The sequence below is a fragment of the Arachis stenosperma genome, chromosome 6, assembly GCF_014773155.1.
Source record: "Arachis stenosperma cultivar V10309 chromosome 6, arast.V10309.gnm1.PFL2, whole genome shotgun sequence".
NCBI classification, from domain to species: Eukaryota; Viridiplantae; Streptophyta; class Magnoliopsida; order Fabales; family Fabaceae; genus Arachis; species Arachis stenosperma.
The window spans coordinates 13073911-13091741 of record NC_080382.1 but is presented as its reverse complement, the minus strand read 5'-3'; the positions used below and the strand labels follow the sequence as shown (position 1 = coordinate 13091741).

The 17831-nt window shown below is 32.7% G+C and overlaps 2 protein-coding genes, 2 long non-coding RNA genes, 1 other non-coding gene and 1 pseudogene across 6 annotated transcripts; 4 read left to right on the top strand and 2 right to left on the bottom strand.

Moving 5' to 3' along the window:
- The first annotated feature begins 334 nt into the window (after positions 1 to 334).
- On the top strand, positions 335 to 8228 carry LOC130932668 (DNA gyrase subunit B, chloroplastic/mitochondrial-like). The gene is made up of 21 exons (XM_057862057.1): positions 335 to 635; positions 882 to 1026; positions 1225 to 1305; positions 1390 to 1503; positions 1916 to 1972; positions 2566 to 2667; positions 2932 to 3082; positions 3201 to 3277; positions 3469 to 3579; positions 3732 to 3802; positions 3934 to 4075; positions 4309 to 4407; positions 4523 to 4651; positions 4790 to 4904; positions 5425 to 5492; positions 5871 to 5984; positions 6830 to 6946; positions 7067 to 7120; positions 7213 to 7318; positions 7603 to 7733; positions 7947 to 8228. The coding sequence occupies exons 1-21, from the start codon at positions 448 to 450 to the stop codon at positions 8013 to 8015; spliced, it is 2241 nt and encodes a 746-aa protein (XP_057718040.1). The 5' UTR covers positions 335 to 447; the 3' UTR covers positions 8016 to 8228.
- A 1590-nt stretch (positions 8229 to 9818) lies between these two features.
- Positions 9819 to 11957, top strand: LOC130936019 (uncharacterized). The gene is made up of 2 exons (XR_009068028.1): positions 9819 to 10545; positions 11688 to 11957. It is a non-coding gene; the product is annotated as an uncharacterized LOC130936019 (long non-coding RNA).
- Positions 10263 to 10486, bottom strand: LOC130938698 (small nucleolar RNA U3). Its single transcript, XR_009069853.1, has one exon. It is a non-coding gene; the product is annotated as a small nucleolar RNA U3 (small nucleolar RNA).
- LOC130936996 (U2 spliceosomal RNA) lies at positions 10807 to 11026 on the top strand (annotated as a pseudogene).
- Positions 11958 to 12390: 433 nt separating the features above from the next.
- On the top strand, positions 12391 to 17156 carry LOC130935460 (uncharacterized). 2 transcript variants are annotated; one of them, XR_009067876.1, is made up of 3 exons: positions 12391 to 12588; positions 12733 to 12792; positions 16352 to 17156. It is a non-coding gene; the product is annotated as an uncharacterized LOC130935460 (long non-coding RNA). The 2 variants fall into 2 exon arrangements; XR_009067877.1 differs by having other exon boundaries at positions 12391 to 12792.
- On the bottom strand, positions 12923 to 16880 carry LOC130935459 (uncharacterized). The gene is made up of 8 exons (XM_057865214.1): positions 16279 to 16880; positions 15690 to 16145; positions 15448 to 15580; positions 14983 to 15198; positions 14631 to 14786; positions 13860 to 14480; positions 13524 to 13640; positions 12923 to 13416 (listed from the first exon to the last, which is right to left on the bottom strand). Exons 1-8 carry the CDS (start codon positions 16878 to 16880, stop codon positions 13078 to 13080), a joined length of 2640 nt encoding a protein of 879 aa, XP_057721197.1. The 3' UTR covers positions 12923 to 13077.
- Positions 17157 to 17831: the final 675 nt, after the last annotated feature.

Sequence of the window (17831 nt, the reverse complement as noted above, 5' to 3'; positions counted from 1 at the left end):
TCTTAATAAGTGGAAATAAGAATAGTATTCGGTTAAATTTTTCAAAAGTTAATGAATATAAATGTTGAATAAAATAACACTTATTTTCATTGACATTAAATGAAATTATAAAATTAGATTTTTGGGTCTGGAGTTCCTAATATAAGTACCTTAATTAAGATAAGGAGTAAAACGCAACCTTATTTTCACTTTTAAGGGAAAAAATGGTGCTCATGTTTTGTGGAGGGAAAAACATCAAACAGGTGACATGCGCTAAAATAAAATGTAGGGTTTATATTTTATAAGCTTTATAGAGGGAAAAAAATAATAAATAAAGATTGAAGATAGAAAGAGTGAGTGAGAGGAGGGAAAAACAACATCCTTGGTCCAAACTCCAAAAATTGTTTATGTTTACATTTTGATTTCTATGACGCAGAGAACGCAACAGAGTCACTTTGACTGTGAGTGATGGCGCTTCTTCTCTTTGTTCTGCGCCCAGCTCCTCCTCCTCCTCCTCGTACTCTTCGTTTCTTCATGGCTTCCTCTCGCTTATTCTCCGCATCTTCTCCTCACTTCCATCCACTTCCCCATTCTTCTGCTACTCTCTCTTCGTCTTTCTCTCTTTCCACCTCTCACTCTTCACTCTTCAAACCCAGGTACCCCTTTTTCTGTTTCTTTACATGTTTTTGCATATCAATTAACTTGGTACCCCAATTTGTTGCTAATGGTAAAAAAATCGCAGTTTTTTTTTTTTTTGTTGGGAAAAAACAACCCAACAAACGCTTTCTAAATGCCCTTTTCTTCTGCTTTGTTTTGCTGAATATTTAAACCATGAGGAGTTGGTTCGTTTTGCGTTTTAACACTGTAACATTAAGTAATGAGAGATTTTGTGGTTTTAATAGGGTGAGTTTGCAGCTGGGAAAGTTGCCTAGTTTCCGTTTGGTGCAAAATGGTGTCACACCAAGGGCGTATATGTCTTCACTCTCAGCAGCTGAAACTTCTCAGAAGAGTGAAAGTTCAAAAGCTTATGGTTCTGATCAAATTCAGGTATTTTTTTAGTTAGTTCATATCTGGATTAATAATGCAATTTAATGAAACTAGTTAACTGCATATTGGAAGTGATATGTGCTATTATTGTGTTGAAAAGAAAATTGAGTGCCTGTATTTCTTGTCACTTATTGTGGGTTGCTTCACCAACTATGCTTTGGAAGTGGCACAGGCTTAATATAGTTGTAACTTTCATAGGTACTTGAAGGCTTGGATCCTGTTAGGAAAAGACCTGGAATGTATATTGGAAGCACTGGCCCGCGTGGGTTGCACCATTTGGTATCGTCTTTGTACTTTCATATTTGTAGCAGTTTTGATAGTTTTGTGGTGTATTTTATCTGACTGAACCAGAGTGCATCTTAGGTTTATGAAATTTTGGATAATGCTGTTGACGAGGCTCAAGCTGGATTTGCTTCCAAGATTGATGTTGTTTTACAATCGGATGGTTCTGTAAGCATAACTGACGATGGTCGTGGGGTACGCTTTGTTTCTAATTTTTCTCATTGCTCTGTATGACAGTATATCTTAACCTTATGTGCTCACAAGGCTCTTTAACCATGATAGTAGGCATTGTTAATTTGAAGTCTGAAATTTGTCCAGTTGTCCTTTTAGATGTATAATTTGGACTCATAAATCTTAGTTGTACATAGTATACTGATTTTGCTTTCTATATTAATCAAGAACTATGCTATGATATTGTGCATATGGAATTACTAAAATTTGCAGTACATCTTTTTCAATGTTTTTAGCTCTTGAAGCTTCTACTGTAATAAGTAATTCCATTTTGAAAAGTTAAATCTGACTTTTGAGCTATTTGAGCTACTTTTACTATCTGTTGGGTGATTTTGAGCTTTTAACTATACATACTAATTTCACTCGTGGAATGCAGATTCCTACCGACTTACATCCAGTTACAAAAAAATCGGCTTTGGAGACAGTGTTGACGGTATTGTTCCATATGCTTGAATATTAAGTTTGCAATGCATATGACTATTCTTTGAATATGTCCACAGGGTCTAGGCTACATGCTTCTTTTGATACAATGCATTTAAATTCCAATTGAGTTTGTTATGTTATTGTATCAAAGAATTGATTTCTAGTACTCCAATTGAAGTTCGAACTTTAGTTGAGTAATTGGAGTTGATTTCTGCTTGGTACAGTTCTCATATTTTAAACATATTGTCCAATTGCTCAAGGGAAGGAATTAAACTTTTGCCTTTTTAACGCCATTGGCACATCAAGCTATTTCCCTATCCTGATTATCTGTTTTGTTTACTGTATAACATACATGAGATGCGAATCTGATCGTTATATAGCATATTTTGACAATAGACTTGTTCATTTTTCTAGATATGTATTATGAATAGACTTTATCACTGTATAGTTCCGTAAAGATAAAGTTCAGAGGTTTTGAAATTTGCGCCTTATGCTGTCTAGCAGTTTCAGCTATCCTTTGCAGTACATTTTAACATGTTATAATTGATCTTTTTGCTTATTTTCAATTTGACACAATTATATACTGTCTTATAAACTTATCAGGTCTTGCATGCTGGTGGAAAATTTGGCGGGGCCAACAGTGGGTACTCTGTTTCAGGAGGTTTACATGGTGTTGGTTTATCGGTTGTCAATGCCTTGTCTGAGGTATGTTTCCTTTAGCAGTTTTACCTAAAAATAAAAAATAAAAAAATTCCAGTTCAATCTTCTGTTGAGATTTGCGTGGAGATTTGAGATGCATAATTTTATGAATCACATTTGCACTCACTTTGGAACATCCTTATTTGTCCATGCGTTTTGACCTAGATGTAGATATTAACAAATAATACCGTCGCTGTAATATTTTTTGTTTTGAGTCAGAGGTTACTAGCTGATATATCTAACAATCTTGTTTGATATCTACTTTCACAGGCGTTAGAGGTAACAGTTTGGCGTGATGGATTAGAATACAAGCAAAAGTATTCTCGTGGAAAGCCAATAACAACTCTGACATGCCTTGTGCTTTCAGATGAAAAGAAAGATCGTCAGGGAACATCTATAAGATTTTGGCCTGACAAAGAAGGTTCATATAATCTTATATGTTAATTCATTTGTAGGTTGTGTTTTGTCTATTAACTCTGAAGTTTAAGACTTCAGAAGTCTTGTGTATGCTTCACTTTAATGCAAACTTTTCTATGCAGTATTCACCACTGCTATTCAGTTTGACTACAACACAATAGCTGGGCGCATTAGGGAGTTGGCCTTCCTCAACCCAAAGGTGAAATTATTGATTTAAATCATTTTTATTTGAGGTTTCTCTTTTAACATTCGCTTATATTTTTTATGTGGTTAGGTCTTAATTTTATTGCTTTTCATTATAACATATAGTGATTTAGTGAAGCACTTCATAAACATGCAAGATTTCTTCAACTCTGCATCTTACTATCTCTTTTTCTTGATCTTTTTCAGCTTACTATCACACTTCAGAAAGAAGATGATGATCCAGAAAAGATCCAATATAATGAATATTTCTTTGCTGGAGGTTTGGTTGAATATGTGAAATGGCTTAACACTGATAAGGTCTTATATTGTTTACTTTATTTTGTACTGTGTGGTTATTGTCCATTTTGAACTGTTTCATTTACTTTCTTAGCTGTTGTTGCTTTCTTTTCTATTTTGGTTAGATGTCTTCATTGCTATTGAAGTGATTATTGACTAATGACCTGTTCCAGAAAGCTCTTCACGATGTTCTGAGTTTTAGCAAACAAACAGATGGAATCAGTATTGATATAGCTTTTCAATGGTAAGCCCCCAATTGTTCTCACTTCTTACGATTTTTGTTGCCTAGATATGTTCCATAAATTGTGTCATGATTCAATTTTTTTAATTCAGTATTACTTTTTATCAATATGCTGGATTTATTTTCTTCAATAGGTGTGAAGATGCATATTCAGACACTATATTGGGATATGCAAATAGTATACGCACTATTGATGGTGGCACCCATATCGATGGTATGAAGGCTTCTTTAACTAGAACACTTAATAGTCTTGGAAAGAAATCAAAAGTTATCAAGGTATTTCTCAAGTATTTTTTTTCACCCACTTCTTTCCCTTGATGTTATGCTTATTCACTCTCCTGAAATATGAGATTCCTTGCATATCTTGTTGTGATTTTATCTGATGGAATCCTGTTGTATTTATGAATTACAGTATATAGTGCCAGAATCTATGTCATTGTGCTTTGTTTAAGGTTGCTTTTGATGGTTTGTCGTGTTTGATGTGACAAAATGTTTACCTGTCTTACCAGGATAAGGATATTACTTTAAGTGGTGAGCATGTGAGAGAGGGTCTAACATGTGTTGTCTCAGTGAAGGTCCCAAATCCAGAGTTTGAAGGACAAACAAAGGTACTTGATATTACTTTAGTGGAATGCATAGTTGTGACTTTGGGTTACTTTTGAATATTGAAGTTTTTCCTCTCCTCATTTGAGTTCTTTCTTACTGTTCTCTTTGTTATTAAAGACAAGATTGGGAAATCCTGAGGTGCGGAAAGTGGTTGATCAAGCTATGCAAGAGTATCTCTCGGAGCATTTGGAGTTGCATCCAGATGTTCTTGATTCCATACTTTCTAAAGCTGTTAATGCTTTCAAGGTAACAATCTCTTTTGTAAACTTGTTAGTCTGATTATTTTGCTCTATATATAAAAGAAAAGTTTAGATTTCTTTATATCATTGTTTTACATATTTTAACCAGAAAACTTTTGCTATGATGAATTTATCGATTAATTAGGCAGCTCTTGCAGCAAAAAGAGCTAGAGAATTGGTGAGACAGAAGAGTGTATTAAGATCTTCATCTCTTCCTGGAAAGCTTGCTGATTGTTCATCCACAAATCCTGAAGAATGTGGTATGCATGCTTCCATTTTGCAGAATATATTATGCTTCATAAATATCTATTTGAATTTTGAAAGATTGTTCTGTTTGGTTCTGACCTAGTTCAATGATAAGAATTAAGAAATATCTCCATGATCTAAACCTTTTAGAATTTGGCATTATCTATACATTATATCAGTTGAATATATATATGTAATTGCTTTTTATCTCTACAAATGATCTTGAAAATTTATTTGGTTATGTACACATTTTTTACATAGTATACATAATCAATTGAATACAGATAGAAAAAATAGATAAATTTGTAAAAGCATCTTCTAGCCAATAAATATCATCAACCGGCATTTTTATCCCTCATAGTTAACTTTTTCCTTTTAAAAATGAACAAAAATTCATCTTAGAATTTATCCTACAAGAGCCTATCAATCACTACTGTTATTATTGTTGTTGTTGTGAATTCGGTCTTATTTCCAATTAATATCAAAATGTATCGAATATGATAATTTTTCTGTGCTTGTTTCCATGTATTGCAGAAATATTCATAGTTGAAGGTGATTCAGCTGGAGGAAGTGCTAAGCAAGGGCGTGACAGGCGATTCCAGGTATATAATTTTTTTAAGAAAGCCTTCAAAACTATAACTTCTTGATATGCAAAACATTTTTCAACCTTGTTTAGTTAGGAGTCCTTGAAAGTTTGAAATAATAAAGATCAACTCTTTTTTGAAGGCACGAGATCGGCTTTGTTATATCTGTAACATGCTCCTAAACACAACAATTGTTTTAACTTGGAACATAAATGCACAGGCCAACTATATGAGCTGAAATTAAACTGAGTTGAATTCTTTGTTTACTGACATGTGTAAGCAGTTGTTTTGTTATATATATATATATATTGGTGCTACATTTATAGAAACTTTTTTGTTCCTTCAAATTTTTGGTAGCTGTTTAAGTGTATATCCATCAAATTGTATTTGGTGCAGGCCATTCTACCTCTAAGAGGTAAGATTCTGAATATTGAAAGGAGGGATGAAGCTGCAATGTACAAAAATGAAGAGATCCAAAATCTAATTCTCGGTCTTGGCCTTGGAGTGAAGGTAAAAACTTTTCCTGTTTCATTCATTCATTGTTAATGAAGGAGTTAAAGAAAATAAGTAAAGGAGAGAAGAACAAATGCTCTGAAAAATAAAGTAACAGATCTTTTTCAAGTATAACAGTTACATAAATTCACTAATTAGGTGACATACCAATTCACAATTCATCTGTGTATCAGAACGCGATAAGTAGATTTTCCATATAAAATATTTTAACTAAGGTGTAACATGTACTGCGTACGTGTGCCTGTTCCCGTACCGGAACGTATTGCATTTCATGTAAATGCAGTATAAAATTCAGTTTCATGGAGGCTCTTCAATAATTAACTTGAACCTGCCCCAATTATGACATTTTGTTTCTTTTATCCAAAAAGTGAAAACACCAGAAAGTGCTAGCTATTTGTAATTAGAATCTTGTAAGTTTAATTTTGAGCAAACACCTTAAAGTTTAAATCATAAATTGTGAAGACAGTCTTCAAATAGTTGGAAGGCCACTATTATAAAACTAAATAACAATAGATATTAAGTGTGAAAAGATTTTTGAAACAGGAAATCAAAGACAGATATAAAGGTATATTAGAATTAGGCAAGGCCACAACTGCTTTGGATATCAATGTCTAAGTTAAGAGGGGAACCAAAAGTAATTGCGAACCATTTGATAGAAAGTCAAATCTCTAATGAATTCAACACTGAATTGGAAAAGTAAATGAATCAAAACAAATAAATTCCACATTGATTGAAATGTTAATAAAAACTAGTAAATCAGAATGAAAATGGTTGTTCATTTGCACCTGAATCATCAACCATTATACATCAATTTAACTAAACTTATGTTTTTGTTGGTTCAGGGAGAAGATTTCAAGATGGAAGCACTCCGATATCATAAGATCATTATATTGACTGATGCTGATGTAGATGGTGCTCACATTCGAACGCTACTACTAACATTTTTCTTTAGATATCAGGTAAATATGTAGGGAATGCCTGCGAAATCTACTTCACCTCAGAAAAATAAAACTCATCTCACTTGAGAACAAAAAAGTAAATAAACTTATCAAATTTGATTCATTGTTTCTTTATTGCAGAGAGCTTTGTTTGATGAAGGGTGTATATATGTTGGTGTCCCACCACTGTATAAGGTGTGCCTAGAATTTTGCTTCATGTAATGCCTTCCCTGTCTCTATCAGATACAATCAAGCTAACTTTCAACTCTCTCTACTGAAATAAACAGGTTGTAAGGGGAAAACAAGTAAACTACTGCTATGATGATGCAGACCTTAAAAAACTTCGGAAAACATTTCCTCCAAATGCATCATACACCATTCAAAGGTTCAAAGGTACGATGAAATGTTATGTTGATTTCATGCTTCTTGTATATTACAACTGTTTGTAAGCTTGTATAGCAACTGAAAAGAATTAAGAGAATAAATTTATTATGTATTATTTGAAGAATTGCACGGTATAAAAAACTATCAGTTTCTTGAAGCTTATGCAATCTATTTGTTGAACTTGATATGACTTGGATGTTTCAACAATGAAGTTCCAACCTTTCTGCAGGAATAAATTGTTTTATGATATTTTTTGAGGTAATATACATTCTTTTACGTGTTTATAAATCCAGGGCTGGGAGAGATGATGCCTTTGCAATTATGGGAGACAACCATGGATCCAGAACGCAGGCTATTGAAGCGATTAACGGTTGAGGACGCAGCTGAAGCGAATATTGTTTTTTCATCTCTTATGGGTACTCGGGTAATGTCACTAATATGCCCTGTTGCCATGACCTCCAATCTTAAAATTGCTTGAATGATTTGCTTGCTTGACTACTCTTAGATTTTATTTACTATTTCATATGGATATCTCATGTATTGTTTGGATTCCACCTTTTAAATCAGTAGAGAGATGACAGATCACCAATAAACTTCTATTATTGTAATCTTTCTTTCTTGATTTTCTTTTTAATAGGTGGATGTTCGGAAGGATCTGATAAGAAATTCCGCAAACACGATTGATTTTGATCAGCTAGATATTTGATGGTGCAACTTATTGTGAAGCTGAATGTTTTCCTTAGTAACCATAACACAGATATTTTCATATATGCCATGGAATGCAGAGAAGCAAGCAAGGCCCCCATTTTTGTTGATGTCATTTGGTTATGAAAGAACTACTGTTGTGCACAAGGGGAATGGTCATTTGTAATGGAGGAATTTGATTTATACCAAAATGACTTCTCTTTTTTTCATTTTTTTTTTTTTTTTTTTTTTTTTTTTTTTTTTTTTTACATTGGAATGTAAATTTTCATTTTGTTTAAATGTTTTCAGGTTTTCTATCTTACAACAACCTGTAAACTTTACAAGCTGTAGGCTAAAGATGGTACATGCAGATTGCAGATAACAGTGATGTTGTATACAAGACATACATTGTTTTCTGTGGCAACTATTTCCTGTTTTTTTGATTACTTTATAAAAGTTTTTCAATTATGAAAAAATATTTTTCTCATTAAAAAAAAAAGTAGGTTTTTTGGATGGAGAAATATTTTTTTTTTTGAATAGTTAGGGCAGGTAATGGATAGGATAGGGTAGGGTTTGGATTTTACCCTAATTTTATCTGCGGGTTGAAAATTTTTTTAAAACTCTATCTATCCTGCATCGTGGGTTGAGAATTTTTTAATCCTAATCTTATTCGCATTCTAAAATTCTAAATCCTACTCTACTTGATTATATTTGCAGAAAAATAAAAATTTATAAAATTCAATCATTCTAAATTTCATATATATTAATAAAATAAAAAATTAAGTTTAAATTAAAATTAAAAACAGTAAAATTTTAAAGAAATCCAACATAAAACTACAAATAATATAATCATAAACTATTTATTTCAAGTATTCATAAGAGAAAGATTGAATAAGAATATTATTTAGTAGTTATTTCAAGTTTTTATAAGAAGAAGATTGTGAGTTCAACATTCATATTTTTCACTACATACATAATTTATATTATATGAACTCATACCCTACCAGCAGCGGGTTAGATAGACAACCTTATCTGAACGGAATAGTTTGGGGAATAGTTTGGATTAGATATCTGCAGGTAAAGTATATATTGCCAGCCTTATAAATAGTAAACTATTAAAATAATACTTGAAAGTTTATATTGTTAACAAAAATAATTTTAAAAGATACTAATGATAAATAATTTTTTAAAATATTTTAAAAATAACAAAAATAATCAAATATTAAATATATATTCTCAAAAATAAACTAGTTGTTTGCTAAATATAAAAATTGTTTATTACTTATAAAATAATTATTTTTTTAATTATTTTTACTCTAAAGAATGCAAAGAAGCATGTTCATCTGATGGCAAAAGAAGTCCATCCAACATGAAAGTTAAGTCTTTTTTTTTTTGATGACTAAGTTAAGTCTATTTTGATTGGTATGTATGTATATATCAATTATTCTTTTGAATTCAGTTTTGAACAATGTTGCATATTTAAAAGAAATTAAGTTGTAGAAATATCACATTTTCATATAAGATGACAGATAAATGTGTCATATATTAAAAGGACAGTCCAATGTACAAGCATTTCTTGTTATACAGATTTGATATTTATGAACTTAATTACAAAAATAATTTGATTATATGGTATTTTTTATTTTTTTATTTTTTATCTTATTAGCAATGGTAATGACATAAATAATAAAAAATGTAAGTATTTTTTAAAAATAAATAAATTATTTATTTAAAAAATGCTTAAAATGAGAAAAATTCGAATCCAGTGGCAATTCCATTAAGAGGATGGAAATTCCATTCTTACCCATTGAACGTGGCAAGTCCCCCTCACCTGGATGAGTAGTGCAGTGCTGAAGATACTTTTGATGAGAAACCAAAGCATTTGTGTGTCCAAAATCAAAAGCAAAACAAAAAAAAAAACACTTGGAACTGCTTCTTTGTTTCGACTTGCCAGTTGCCACCGCAATCTGCTTCATTTGTACTACCGTTCCGACAAGAGGACTCATCGCCAACGAAGCTTCCATGGTGGACCCCATGCAAGTTCAACACCATTCCAATGGTTTTCTATTTTTCCGTTGCCAGGTAAATCAAAATGTGCAATCCCTCCTCTAAATATTTAGCCCCAAGGATAATATCTTTTTAGCCCCTTTTCTTTCTCTAAAATAAACGTCTATTTGTTTTTTTTTCTTTTTCAAAATTATAAAAAAAAAATTCTCGAGTGAAGAAATCATTTTGCAAATTTGTTGTAATGAGAAAAAATGTTTTGTGTGGTCTGTCAGACAACCGTGTGACCACCCCACCGCAGTTGGTGCGGTGAGAACGATCCTCCACTGCCACAGATTGGAACCTCCAAGGAGGACTCGATCTGGACCATTAATCACGCTCTGATCACACGGTCATGATTCATCAACCAGACTTCGGTTCCTGTCTCCTTAGAGCTCAAGGATACAGTTGTACGAGCCTATAGAACAGATCCTGTTCAAGTAAGGTCGTGCCCTTTGCCTTCACTCTTTGATTATATGAACGCTCGTGTCTTGCTAAGAACAAGCGATGTAAGACTAACTTCGCTTCCCTTGTTAACCTCATCAGTTACTCTCTCTCTTTCTAGAATTGTATTTATTGATTTAAGGTCCCTCAATATGTATGCCAATAATGAAATGATGGTGATAGTAATGTTTTATAAAATGATGTTGTATTTTTGGTGCATTATCAAGTAAATAGCATGAGAAAGATTGTACACCAGTTAAAATTGCTGTAGAAAACTTGACTGGTGGTCCTAAACCTTTCTCATCATTTCTCTTATCATATTATTAATAACCTTGATTGCCGCATTGTTCCAACCTATAAGAACTGCATAATCATTATTTGTCTCATGTTCTTATCAGTTTAATATCTGATACATGGGCTAATAGTCCATTTGAATTAAATCAATTTTTACAGGGAGAGACTAGAGAGTCCATAGTGGTAGTTTGCTACTAAGACTCTCATGTGTCACCTTTGTCTTGCACTATAGCATAGTTTGGTACATTCATCCCACCCAAATCAGTTCAAATTATTCTTCGATGTTAGATTAGGATTTAAGAATTCAAAAAATATTGTTGATAGATTATAGGGTTCTGTTGTGACAGAATACAAAGTGTGACCCATTGATGCTTTGTTATCATTCACATTAGGTTCTTTAGTAGAAGATCAATCTTCAATCCTATGTATGAACAATTCTGTTATGAAATTCTACCTAAAATTAAAGCTTACAATGGTGAAATATATATATCTGAAATATCAAAAGAAATTAATTGAATGCTCTAAAGTAAATTGTAATAGTTTTTACTGAAAGCGAGTGAAATCTGGGCTATTAATCACACTCTGATAACACAGTCGTGGTTCATCGACCATGTCTTTGGTTCCTTAAAACTCAAGGATAAGCGGTACGAGCATATAGAACTGATCTGTTTTTCCAAGTATACAATTTTGTGTTCATGTATATATACACTTATTTAGCTGCATTCATTAAGAATGATATGTAAAATGCTTGTAACCATTCTGGATTTTCTAATAAAGTTGTAAGATGTTTCTTACATAGCAACATTTATCTCTAATCATAGACTCAGTGGCTTACTTGAAAAGAACTGTAATATATACTCAATTTTTTATATATAATCCCTTATTTTGATCTTATTAATTCCCTTCATAACAGGATTATGATCATTATGCTTTTTCATGTGGGCAGCCATGATGAATTAAGAAGTGAACCCCATACACTCAACTTGCACAAGTGGAAGAAGATCATAACTGAATCCCTGAGATACCAGTGAATTTATTAATGAATGTATATAGTTATACAAGATAGGTCTTCACATTTTCTTTATAGTTTTTTTCATATGAAATAAACCAATGATTCTCATGTCGTGTATACTTTTGTGCTTCTGAAGCCTTATATATATATATATATATTCTTGTTTCCAAATCTCAGGCAGCAAGCATATTATAACCCCTCAAGCATTTGTGGAAATGCTTCCAAATTATACAACTTTTGATGTATATTAGCATACATACAGATAAAAAATTTTCTATGCAAAAAAAAATTTATATTCACGATTTCACCCTAAATTTATTCTAAATTCATCTAAACATCCTAATTCTTTAAAATCCATTAAATACTTTCACCATACTAGACTTGTATGAATTTATAAATTTTTCAAGTACTAAGTACATTTATGATTAAAAAAAAAAATTAGTGGACTGATAGATTCTTATATTCTTGAGGTTAAATAAAAAATGCAACAAGTGTTTGTGCACTTAATCAAATGTGGGAACCACATGAAGAATATGCTTCATTGTGGGAATTAAACCGCCAAGGATAAAGTTTCTTGGCACCAAAGACAGAATATACCATTAAAGTATTCCAGTCTCAGAGGCACAAACAAATCTTATTCAACACAAATAAAACAGATACAAAAATTTTTCTTGTCATCAGCAGAGAGAGAACTGCATTAACATTTGAACCAACATTACTGATGATGAATCATGATTTAACAAGGAGCTTATAGATGAAAACTCTTTTGCTGCTTCAGCCCAACATGCATGGAACAGTTTGTGTAAGTTCCACCCTTTGTTTTTGTTTGTTCTAAAGTGCTCTTATTGGAATTAGGGGCAGGCAATGGAATAGGAGGTACCATTTGAGTCAAAGATCATTGGATAAGTTTTACCTTTCTGACTGAGTTTATCTTGGTGTGTTGAAGCATGTTCATCTGATGGCAAAAGATGTCCATCCAACATGAAAATCAAGGCTATTTTGATTGGTATGTATGTATATATTGAATATTCTTTTGAATTCAGTTTTGAACAATGTTACATATCTAAAAGAAATTTAGCTGTAGAAATATAACATTTTGACAGATAAATGTGTCATACATTAAGAGGACAGTCCCATGTACAAGCATTTCTTGTTATTGAGATAATTAAATCCTTTCAACAATTTACACTATATTCCATAGAAATGATACAAGATAAATAATTCAATGGCATGAATTGAGACTTTACATAGGTACTACTTATATACATCCTTCTATGATGAATGAATTACTTCACAAAAGAATGCCTAAACTTTTTAGGTTACTCAAAAAGTTTTCTCCAATGATGGATCCAACCTTAACAAATACAGCAGGGTATCCTATTGGAGCATCTATCCATTCTTCAATTCCTTGTTTTGAAAACACTTTTCCTGTCCATACATGTAGCCAACTAGTACTCTCTCCCAATGGAAAATAGGCTTTCACTTTGTTCTTCCCTTTGTCAAGAACAGGAACCACTAGAAACTCAGAACCAACCAAGAATTGCTGATAACTTAAGTGATGAACATGTTCATCATTCGGGTAATGTAGAAATAGGTGGCGGCATACAGGAAGTCCTCTTTGTGAAGCTTCCTGTTTACAGAAAGAACATTGAGTAAGGGTCATTTTTAATTGCCTGCTGCTGAGAATGCTCAATGTATATAACTAAATTAGTGTGTAAAGAGAGGTTTTGGCATCACCTTCACTAGTTGAATTCGGTAAAATTTCCATGCAGCATATACTTTCGCGAAGCGCGCAAAGTGTGAAAAAGTATGTTGGTTTGAATAGAACTGGCTGTTGCATGATGGTTTGTTTCCCTGCATCATTAAATTGATGTTTGATACAAAAAAATCTTTAAAAGACTAACTCAAGATTGCAGAAAACTTTAAAGGACTAATCCAATGTTTACTCAATTTTTTATATTTACTTTTGAAAATAAGCATTTGAAGTTTTCTATGTAGCTAAATTACTAACTAAGGAATCAAAAAGAGGAAAGTTTTCATCAAATGCATTGGAAACTCGAAATTTTTACTTACTTCGTGGGTGCGGAAGACAGTGGTGAAAGAATTTAGCTCCATCCACCTTAAAAGTAATTCTTGAGTTCTTCTGTACTTAACAATAGGCAAGTTCACAGTACAATATCCTCCAATGTCACTATGATTAAAAGCATATCCAGAAATTCCACTGCTTAATAGTCCAACAACTGAACTCTTTATTCCATCATTTGTTTGCCAACTAACCATTTGATCTCCTTCCCAAAACAGCATCCCCCACTTTGGGCTATCTCTAAAACCAGCCCTCATGAAGAAAACTAACTCTTTTTCTTCTTGTTCTTCAACAACTTCTTTGTTGATTTTGGCCCACAGTTCTGGGTACCTGTTATGAGCCGAAATAGGATCTTCACCTGAATATAGAACAGCATCAACAGGAAGGCCTTCACCAAAGTCAGCCATCCATCCTCTTACTCCATCATCCACCATTTCTCTTAGGACTTTCTTGAACCAGCTCCCAGTTTTTGGGTGTGTTAGGTCGAGCATTCCCACGTCGAAGGCCGTGTTTGGTACCATGTATGGATTTCCATTATTGTCTTTCACCAAGATGTCCAACTCTTTTGCCTCCTCAAACAGGTTTCTTTTTTTGTTTGTCTTCTCATCAACCTTTAACATAAGATCAGGAAAAAAGAAAATAGATGTGAGTAACATTATCTCTAGCCAAACATGCATACATAAGTACAATAATTTTAACTGAAAAATCTAAGTTTAGAGAAAAACAAGTTTATAGATGAAGTGATTAAAGGGAAGCATTACCGGAGCTAGACAAGGATTGCAATATGTCATAACTTTGATATTCTGATCACCAAGATCTTTGATAAGTTCCTTCCATCCACAATACCTTTGTGCATCCACTTCCCAATTCCACCAAAGCTGTGAACCAATCAATGTTTCTCTCTGCCCTACCCAATCCTGTGCAGTTTCCACAACGATCAAACAATGAAACTCCAAATTAGCAGAGAGTTATGCTTAGTTATGCTGGTTCAAGATAGAGACCACTTGAATTCTTGCAAATAAATGAATGAATAGTTCAAAACTTCATATCAGGATTGCTTAGTGTCTAAGGAATCAATTTAACTCTCTTTTGAGTGTAGATGTGAGGCATTACCTGCAACCAAAATGCTGACACAGGAACATCATAATCCTTTAGTTCATCCCAAATTCGGCGTACGGCTTCTGTGCCACCCTGCATTCCTACTATAGCACTTGATATTACCCATTCTGGAATCTCAGGTAGCCTTCCAATGGTTTCGGTGAAATGCTCAATTAGTTCACAAGGTGAGTTCCCATGCAATATCCTCCCTTCAACTGAATTTCCATGGATCTGCATAATCCATTGTACAAAAAATTGTAAATGCATACTATATAGTATATATATTGATTGTAGCAGCAGATAAGTATATTCCAATTTGTCAAGTGTTTGATGCATTTTGTCATTCCATTATACAAAGTTCTAGCTCATTTTTGTCACTATTAATTAAACTTATCATTTGTTGATTCTACCAGCAACTGTAATTCCATCCCACTATCTTACATTCTCCAATTTACCAAATTGACCACACAATTTCAATACCTGTATCTGTACTCTGTCAGGCCTTGTAAGATCAAAGATAGTATAGTCATATCCTTCAAGGTATAGAGATCTCATTTTTGATGTCATGTAGAATGGAGAAGGAGCATAAGTTGTACTCCAATCACCTCCTGCCCTGCCAACATTGAAATCTCATCTATTTCAAGAAACATTTTTCTTCAACAATATCATGTATAAGTGTATCTTAATGATTCATACTACATTGAATTGGTGCTTTAAACTACCTGTAACTGACCAAGTTGGCTGCCATGGTGATTGGTTGATCTCCTCTACCAATACCTTGTTCTTGAACCAAGATTGGGACCTTTTTTCCCTTGAAATCCATGTGAGAGAATTGCTCCCCAAAGCCATAAAACCTCTCATTCTCCTCACTCGCATATGTCAACCAAACCCTATTGAATTCTTCTGCTTTTGGGATCTCAAAGCTCCCCATTTCTTCTTCCTCCACTGAGGAAACTAGTACAAAACCTCTTGGCTTTGTAAGGTACCAATACCAACCAAGCCTCTTCTTTCTATTGCTCATTCTCTTCTTGAATCCTCGGTAGATTCTAGAAGAAGTTGTTGTAGTTGTGGGAACCTGCTTCTTGGTTCCTGAAATGAAGCTCGGTTTCTCAATCTTCACTTGAAAACCAACCTGATGATTTGTTTTCTGACTGAACAAAATCCAATACCTTGCATACCTATGTCACAAAAATACGAATACAAGATGTAAGTATGGAAATATATTATAGAATTAGTCTTAAAACTCAAAATGTTCAAAGTAGCAACATTTGATGCAGATATGTGAGTGAAAAATTATAGTTAGTTGCATACACAGAAGGCCTTTTTGCTTCAAACTGAATACTTGCATTGATGCCATGTTTCTGAAACCTTTTTGTCTTCTTAGTCTTGTTGAATAGCCTTCCAGTGATCAACAAAATCGGAAGCTTTTTCGCCTTTTCTTCTGCATCATCATCACATGGAGAATAATCTGCAGAAACTTTTTCATGGTCTTCCAAATTGTGATCAAACTGGCAATTATCATTGATCACCTTTATACCATCAATGATTTGGTGGTTGCAAATCAAATGAACGTCTCTATCTTTGACAAGGAATGATCCTCTACTCTCCTCAACCTCAGTGTCAGCCATTGCAGCCGAGAGAAAAGCTTGTCCTGGGATAGAACTCCATATAGGCCTTGTTGGTTCGGAAAGGTGTGAAATTGAAAGGTGCCCACCATTGTTTGGGAAGCAAGAAAGCTTGAAATCATTGCCAATTGGGAAGAACAAGTTGTGGTCTGAAGTAGGCACTGTCTTGGCGTTGATGAAGAGAGAGCCTTTGACATAAGGAATGGTGGTTGAAGCAGAAGCAGAAGAAGAAGGGAAAGGGTTATTGAAATGCTTCTTGTGCTTCTTTGTTATCTTAAGGATTGCCATCTAAATATCCTAATAAATAAACACAGCAAAAAAGAAAGAATGCAAAAGAGAATGATTTCTTCTTTATTTTTCTTTCCAATTCCAAAGTGTGAAACGGATTCTGATAGTTTTAAATGGATTCTTGAATATGTTATATGGTTTAGAAGATGGAAAAGTCTTTTCTAAATGGCGTGTGTTTTGTATAAAACGGTCATGGGCATAAAGCTTTATGACTTTGGTTGTCTTTTATTAGGTACAGACAGAACACATCAAGCAACCAAAGTTGATTTGGTATCACCTTGGACTCTGTCACTATCTTTTTCCTTCTCATGTCTTTCTATTTATGTCTTAGATTTAATATTTAATGACTTAGTTAAGTGTGATTCTCTTTTTTAACATTAGTTTAGAGAATGAGATTCCAATTGAATATACCATTTAGACACGTATATTAAAATCAATTATTAATATAAAATATAAATTAAAATAAAATAATACGTCAAAAATAAGTTAAATAATATATATATTTATATAAAATGATATAGTGATTAATTTTAGTGTACATATAATACCCTTTAAATTCATTTTTAAGAGTGATTTTCGGAATTTTTTAGATACTAATGCTATTAAGTTGACATGCATAAAAAAATGTGATAATTTTGATATATGCACACTTCTGTGTATGTTTTTATTTCGCTTTCTATTAATCAGTTTGAATATAAAAGTAAAGAATATACAAAAAAAATACTAAAAAATATTTCATATAACATTAATTTTTTCAATTTTGTTATATTCAATATGTAATAAATTACCTTTTTAATATTAATTTTTTAACATAAAATTACAAATTTATGTTATTAGTTTATTAATTTATTAGTATTACGTTTTATGCCATTTATATCTTTAAGGTCAATTTTATATTGTCTTTTATTTGATGTCTAATTTTTATTTAAATTATTTTTATAATAATTTTAA

Coding starts and splice junctions, on each gene's coding strand:
- LOC130935459 (XM_057865214.1), bottom strand. CDS start 16,880: ATGGCAATCCTTAAGATAACAAAGAAGCACAAGAAGCATTTCAATAAC. Junction 16,146..16,278: donor GAAGCAAAAAGGCCTTCTGT/GTATGCAACTAA, acceptor TTTGTGACATAG/GTATGCAAGGTATTGGATTT. Junction 15,581..15,689: donor GCCAACTTGGTCAGTTACAG/GTAGTTTAAAGC, acceptor CAATGTTGGCAG/GGCAGGAGGTGATTGGAGTA.
- LOC130932668 (XM_057862057.1), top strand. CDS start 448: ATGGCGCTTCTTCTCTTTGTTCTGCGCCCAGCTCCTCCTCCTCCTCCT. Junction 3,580..3,731: donor AATGGCTTAACACTGATAAG/GTCTTATATTGT, acceptor GACCTGTTCCAG/AAAGCTCTTCACGATGTTCT. Junction 4,408..4,522: donor AGTTTGAAGGACAAACAAAG/GTACTTGATATT, acceptor TTGTTATTAAAG/ACAAGATTGGGAAATCCTGA.